Source organism: Monopterus albus, unplaced genomic scaffold, assembly GCF_001952655.1.
Source record: "Monopterus albus unplaced genomic scaffold, M_albus_1.0 scaffold120.1, whole genome shotgun sequence".
NCBI classification, from domain to species: domain Eukaryota; kingdom Metazoa; phylum Chordata; class Actinopteri; order Synbranchiformes; family Synbranchidae; genus Monopterus; species Monopterus albus.
Genome location: NW_018128000.1, coordinates 290318 through 298007, shown reverse-complemented (window position 1 = coordinate 298007; position 7690 = coordinate 290318). Strand labels below are relative to the sequence as shown.

At 41.3% G+C, this 7690-nt stretch overlaps 1 protein-coding gene across 5 annotated transcripts in view; it reads right to left on the bottom strand.

Annotated features, from left to right (window-relative positions):
* Positions 1-15: 15 nt before the first annotated feature.
* fam163ab (family with sequence similarity 163 member Ab) overlaps positions 16-7690 on the bottom strand; it is a 15095-nt gene continuing 7420 nt past the window's right edge. For 3 of the 5 annotated variants that reach the window (XM_020612012.1, XM_020612014.1, XM_020612015.1), the window contains exons 3-5: positions 2093-2114; positions 1469-1583; positions 16-1132 (exon numbers count right to left, since the gene is read on the bottom strand). In XM_020612012.1, coding sequence (XP_020467668.1) covers positions 734-1132; positions 1469-1561 — 492 coding nt within the window. In that variant the 5' untranslated portion in view covers positions 1562-1583; positions 2093-2114 and the 3' untranslated portion in view covers positions 16-733. Of the gene's footprint in view, positions 1133-1468; positions 1684-1773; positions 1795-2092; positions 2115-7690 lie in introns of those variants that run through there. The other 2 variants (XM_020612017.1, XM_020612016.1) reach the window with 2 other exon arrangements.

The following is a 7690-nucleotide window of genomic DNA, read 5'->3' as shown; positions in this document are numbered from 1 at the left end:
CCCCCCCCCCCTGCCAGTCCAAGAAGCTCTGAACTATGATCCAGTTTTAAATGGTTGTATGTGCAGCATCATAATATTTCACTGGGTGTGCACAGTGCTCACGACAGTCAACTAATAAAGTTGCTGAAAATTGCTTGCATAGAGAAAGCTCCAGTCATCTTTCCTATACATCTAATATGCTTAACCATGGAACTGTAGAAGAGAAGACGGCTTTTCAGTCTTTTGCCTTTATAACTTTTTCAACTGTATTTCAGTCTCCATTCTGCTTATTGTGAAAAAAATGGCTTCATATTTGCTACATACTGCTTAATTTTATTTTGCAGTTTTTGGGTGAAAAAACATAAATGATCTAAATTAGCCCTCAGTCAGCAGATATACAGTTGGAGTCAACCATAGCCTTAATGTAAGAGCATAAAGGGGCATTTTATTACAAGACGTGTTACAGCTACAGTTTTATCTACTGTCAGTTAAATAATTACTGTCATTATGGACATTTAAAATTTAAGGGTATAAGGCCAGGAGCTAGGTTTGAAAGTCATCCCTGCTTGTCATTAGACAATCCTCACTTATTGTAAATCCCCAAAATACCAAACCCTAAATAACTGTGAAACAGCAATCTTTTATTCAGCAGATCCTCACTGGCAGCTGATAATGTTAGTGATGGTGCTGGTGTGTGTGTGTAAGTGAAGAGAGGAGTGTCTCTGCGTGGGTGGTGTTGGGGAGTTTGAGGTGGTCACACCTCGGTGCTGATGGCTCGAGTGTTGATGTAGAAATCGGGAGGCCGGCCTCGTAGAGTCTCCCTCAGCAAGGAGCCTCGGACAGCGGGCAGCGGCATTGCCAGCGCCTGGTTGTCATAGTGTGTGGGCATGTAGGTGATGCGCTCGCCACCGTTGTGCATCTCATCAGTGGTATGGATGTAGAAAGGGGAATCATATGGTGAGCAGGTGGGGCAGTAGCTGCGGCGCCCCCCTGTGGGCTTGGTGGGGTTGAACGACCACGACGGCCCTGGAGGCGACAGGGACAGTGGGGTGACTGTTGTCCCGTCCAGGCCGGTGACACTGCACGCATTGCAGGTAAAGTGTTGCTGAGACATGGAGCTGCTGTCAGACTCATTCTTCTTACAGCAGTAATACTACAGAAAAAGAAAATCATAGTTTCCCTGTCAAACAAAAACAGGTTGTGACACAGCTACAGCTGTATGACAGGTGTGCAACACCAAGCTCATTACTGACAAATGAAGAAATCTGAGATCACTAAACTTATTCTCAATATAATCAACATAGAGGAATTAAAAAGCTTCAAGTGCATAAACATCTACAGTATTTGCAACTATTTTTAACAAATCATAATTTGATGAATATGATGTTACAAGTTGAACAACAGGAATTTAAACACTTATCAAAGAAGGAAATGGTGTTTTTTTGTCAGGAAGGAGCGAACGTTTATGCACATATAAACAGAGTAATACCTGGAGTCTACAGTAACAGAGCACAGCTATGATACACAGAAGTATCACTGTGGCCAGTATTCCTCCAGTTATGACAACAGTTCCAGCTGTCATCCGACCAGCTCTCCATCAAACTCTGACACAGACACAGGAAATGACATCATCAACCAGCAGCTGCTCAAAAGACTTAAAGCTCAATCAAATCAAAGGTCAGTGTTACTGTAATTACAGACACAATCTGAAGGAATATATTTTCTACAAACTCCAAAGGTCATTTTGTGATGAGGATGGAGATCATGCAGTCACTGAATCGCATGCAGACGTACATTATGAGTAGCTGGAGATCCCTACAGATGTTAATTATCAACATAGAGACACAAATACATATTTAACTCAGATTTTTGTAGGTGAAGTGACATTATATCTTAACTTGTCTGAATATATACATACTGTACAGTACAGGCAACTTTATTTGAAATTTGTATCTAAGTTAATGTCACTGTTTTTTTAAACATTAAGATAACTTCAGCATTATTCAAAATTCACATAAAAAATCACATTTTATATTGACATAACATCAAAAACTCATTTTCCTGTTTGCATAAACATTACAGACTAAACCTGGTTGTGATAATTGTTACTCACGTTCAGCAAAGTTGCTTAACACCTGAAAGTAGAGAAATAACATGCTGTTAAATGATAGATAAAGAGATAGATAGATAGATAGATAGATAGATAGATAGAGAGATAGATCTACATCAGAAAAGTGTCTTGAATGCTTTAGAGTGAAGAGAAGTGGAAGGGAAGCAGGAAATGTGAAGTGGGACAGATTAAACTGAAGAGTTTATAAAAAACATTTTTCCCCACAAGGTGGTGCCAAGAGAACAAAAAATGTCTTGAAGCAAATGTTCAGTATCTAATTGTCAGTGAAATCAGAAATGGAAGCATTCACAAACTTGTAGACAGAAAGGAAAGAAGCTGAGAATCAGAGTATTTAGAATGAAAGCGTCAAACATATTTACTTTAAAAATCTGTGTTAAAATCTTCAAACTTCTTGAGCAACATCTCTCTTATCCACATCCAAACACACACACACACACGCAGCTTTGTGGAAGAGCACCAGTAAAAGTGGTTTAGTGGCAAGGGGCTCAGTTGGTGAGGGGCTGAGGCTGGTCCAGGTGAAGGGAAATCCATTCCATCTGATAAAAACATGCCAAATTCCTGACTGCCTTGGAGGGGGAGGCATTTTTGTGCATGGAGGCAACAGGCAGGATAAAAAAAAAAGCAGGAAAGACCAGCTGGAGAAGGTTAGAATGTCATTAATGATTCTTGCTGTTTGATGTACAAATGGAGCAATGTGTTTGTGAGTGCATCATGCTTTCATGTGGGAGGTTTGTCCTGTACATGTGATGTGATAGACGAAGTCTGTCAGTCCATCATGGTGCTGAATGTCAGTGAAGTAATAAGATCTGGCCTCACTCAGTTAGAGTGCCTGACTCTGCATTTGGGCTTTGTTGGATATGTGGATATATGGAGTCTGTTATATCGTGGAATGTTTTCATCATAAGGGGGCGAATGTGGTTCAGTGGGTATAGCGGTCGTCTCCCAAACAGAGGGTCAGAGGTTCAAATGTCGGTGCCTGTAGTCCACGTCAAAGTGTCCTTGGGCAAGACACTGAACGCCCAAGTTGCCCCCAATGGTTAGAGCCATCAGATGGCTGCCTCCGTTTCTGTACCAGAGACAAATTCCTTGTGTGTAACATACTTGGCCAAATAAAGGTGATTATCCTGATTATAAGGATCAATGCTAGAGCATGAATGAGATATAGAAACGATACAGGGACTACAGATGAGGCAGGTTGAGGGTAAGTCCAGCCATCCATCCATTATCTATACCCCGTATTCCTGAATAGAGTCGTGGGGGGCTGGAGCCTATCCCAGCTGACATTGGGTGAAAGGTGGGTTACACCCTTGATAGGTCGCCAGTCGATAGGTTGAGGGTAAGTGAGCTCAGCAAAACAACATCAATAAAAAACCTACATTAAAAATAACTCCAGAGTTGTGGTAACCATCTCAAACTGAAGATCTTGTTTATTTAGATTGAATTACATTTTTTTAAACCAGAGAATCTGAAATCTTTAAACAGATGTGAGGTGGAGGTGCTCTCTGATTCTCAACTGAGGAGGCGGCGCCACTCACCAAAGCTGTGATCTGAACTGCTGCACTGACGCTGAGCACATAAACCATGTTTCTGTCAAAATGTACACTAGCCTTCAATTATTTGCTGAGACCAGGTGGAGATGGCAGCCTGCAGATCCCTCTGAGCATCATTTATCATCGCTCTCCCCAGTGCGTGCAGTCTCAGCCTCAGTACACCAAACCATTTTTCATAATTAATGCCAACACAGTGACTTGCACTGCAAGGAGGAATAGAAATGGAGTCATCGCTGTCATCACGTCATCCTTTATTCAGACAGACACAAACAATGACACAGATTTGTTTTACTTCCTGTTTATATGTTGCTTTGCAAGTATGTTGTGACAAAGTTGTTGGTTAGACTTATAGATTTACTTCATTTGACAAACTATATCTGCATCAGCAGACATGCATACACACACACATAGGCATGCTGAGCACTAACAGAAAGAAAGCTGGATCCGTCACCACTGGGTCCAGATTAGAGCGGCCCTCAATACCCTGTACTGACTGAAGAGCCGTGTGTACTGATAAGACTGGCTCTCCTCCCACTCTCTCTCGCTCTCTCACACACCCACACACAATGCATATATGCAGTAGTCATGTATTACTGAATGTGTTATGTTGGCGTTGGCATTACTGCTACAAGAACAGGATCAACAAGTGTGTTAAAAAGCCAGGCTGTAATACTGAGCTGACTCCTGATTCACTGGAAACTGTTTGAGAAAAGAACCAGAAGAAGAGTACAGACCATAATTCAGTTCGAGGATCATCCTCTGTTTAGTGTTTTTAATGATCTAAGATGTGTGATGAGTGATTGCCTCAGGATGCCAAGGTGCTCCACAGAACAATTTACAGCTTCATTTGCACCTACAGCTGTGAGAATGATATAGATATTTAATGTATTTTGTTAATTTGTTGATTTACACTGTAATTATACAGACTGAGCAGTGCAACTAGATCAGTCCCTGAATTGAACTCCACTATGTGCTATCTGTCCCTTATGGCTTTTGTTTGTTTGCTTGGTGTTGTAGCCCATCTATCTGTCTATCAATGCTTAAAAATGCAACAGAAACAATGGCACAAAAATGTATACATCTCATATACTTTTGGTTGTACTACGTTGTATTACACTGCATGTCATGCACTTCACCGATATATTACATTTCATTTTATGATACATGATATGTATTATCATGATAAACAGATTTTGTCTGAATGAGAAAATCCCTTAATGCTGTAAAAGTACAGGATACCCAGGCACTGTTTTAGGAAAATATGAGTGATGAGAATATCTCTCCAGCTGCCTCCCTCCCTCTGTCTCTCTGCCTCTTTGTCTGATGGAGTGCTCCCTGTGGAGTCTCGGCCATCAGTCTTTAAGAGAATCTGAAGGACCTTGACTGCCCTGGAGGATTTTTACAAAATTGATTCGTTGGATCTTAAATTGCTCAGGCCTAGCAGTCATCTTGTGTCAGTCTCTGCTCCACCAAACACACCACAAACACACTGTCCTGTAACATAAAGGCCTCAGGTTTCATTCGAGCAACGTGTCCTCCACAGCTCTATGGCAGCTGTGGAAAGCGGAGAGAAAACAAGCTGCACATCCAAATGAGATTAATGTTCACAGCTGAAATGTAATTTGACTAATTCTGCTATCTGCCATTCCAAAGGCTTTCCTCTATCTGCTTCCTCTGTAGCTGCCCGGCATGGGCATGTAAATGAGGGTTTGTTTACATGCATGGGTGTGAAACAAACAGAATTGAGGGGTCATTTTAGAAATTGTGGTATTCATTTTGTTCACTATAAAAGTAGAATCATGGGTAAAATGTAAAAATAGAAAAAGAACAGAGCATAAAACTGTGCTGGGAAGGTTAACACAGTGGCAGCTCCAAAACCTGCATGGAAAAAATATTACAATACCAAGAGTGATAATTCACCTGTCTGAAGTTCAAAGTGTGCTTTCAGTTTTATAGACAGTCATTTTATCAGTGTGGTTTATGGAAGAAATGCATTTTGGGCAGAGAAGCATTTTTTTTTCTTGCAGTACCCATGAGTGGCCACTGGGAAAACATTAGCTAAAAGGCAGAGTGGCAGCACTGTATCTGGCTTTCAAACAGTACATCCATCATAGGCCTACTATGTCACCTGCCTTCCTCCTTTGCTCATGTAATAATTACTATAGTTGCTTGAGGTTGCACACATTGCAGTTGGCTCTAACAAACTGCTGGCACAAATGACATATAGACTCATTTTTTACAGGAAAGTCTCAAACACTTATGTGACCTTGAACACCTTCTTCATGTACTGAGGGACCTACAGGAGCTCAACCAACCATTATCCCATCTTCCCTCTTAAGCTACCGCGGCAGTTACTCTGCAGTCCAGTGGACAAAGATTGACGACACTTAACATTTTAGTTCAATTACTTGAGTTTGCTCTAGAACAGTTGGTGCAAAGAATGGAATGAATGTAAAGAATCACTCGCAGAATAAGCCTCCTCTGCCCAGGACCAGCACTGGATCGATATGAGCGGTAAATCAGCTATATCCCTGTGAAGATGGAGAGAAGAGGAAAGACAGAGAGTTGGAACACAACTTTTAAGTCTTTTTCTTCAGGACTATGTTCTGATGCTGTATACACTGCTGGCAGATTTATGAGTGGTGTACATTATGCTGCTATGCAGCTCCCCAGGCTACTGTACTCCAGCCTGCCAGCTCCTGATTCAGCCTTTCTACACACTTGCTGTGACTCATGATGCAGTGAATACCTTTATTCACAGGGTAAGTGAAAGAGTCATTAATCATGGTTCATCTGTACCTTTTATTCACATCAAATTACATTTCCTCCCTTTCCATAGAATACTATCACCAGATATCCAGGCCAATTGGATTGGTATGGGTTTCTTAAATCCCTTCTACCCTCTTTGGCTCTACAGCACTTTCACCCAGATTATAACCACTGCTACTGCTGCCGGTGTGATAACTGTACAGCTATTGTGACATCTCCTACAATCACATTTACTCCCATTACACTACAACCTCTGCCACTACCATTTCACACTTTATGGTAAAAAAAGGCATTGTGCAGTTTTTAAAATGCTTCAGAATTAATGTATGTATCTGGGGGTTTTTGTTGTACTCTAACGCTTTTGGGGCGAGTAACTATCCGCCTGATGGAAAGGACCTCAAGACAACTGAAACAATCTACAGTGTGAGTACGGATGGTCTCATATAAATGAATTGTTGTTGGTAGCAGATAACATGTGACAAAGGAACATAATGATTTAACATTTTGCATTTACTCACACACCACATCAGTGAAAGAGCTGCTGTCTGGTGAGTCCATTAAAACCCACAGTGGGCACAAGGGCTGTGGCAGAAAGTTCATAAACTAAGACAGAATGGAGGATTTGCTCAGACATGGTTCACTTACCAGTGTGATTAGGTGTGACGAGGAACGAATACAACCCACTTTTAACTTGACATAGGTTTCTGACAAAGAAAGTCACTGTAATGCTGTAACTGCTCTACTATAGTTGTAACAGTTGGCAACACAGCTTTATTAACCTTGTCCATAGTTTAAGTGCTTACTGAGAAGGGTTGCTGACCTAAGCATGGAAACAGGAAGCTAACAACAGCCAATTTAACAGAAAGAACAGGAAAACAGAGCAGAGGCACAATGTGAGAAGTGCACTGGTGTCCTAGGATTGCTCTCAGCTAACAACCTTTTACTGAATGCATTTATGCAGTGCATACTGCTGCAGGGGGATAATCAATTCAACGATCACCAGCACAGAGTAACAGTGCATGTTGAGGCCAAAGGTCAAATCCTCAAAAAGGGTCATACTTTGATCCAGAATAGACATCAACTACCATAAAACATAGAACGGTTTGTTGGTCAACCGAAGGATGAACACACATACAGCTTGTTAAGATTCTTCAAAAACATTCAGAGCCAAATGCCAAACTGTGTCGAGCTTCGAGGAAACAGTTCTGCCCACTACTGACTCACTGGCACTTGAAAGGTTTGAATTGATTTTCTGCCTAAT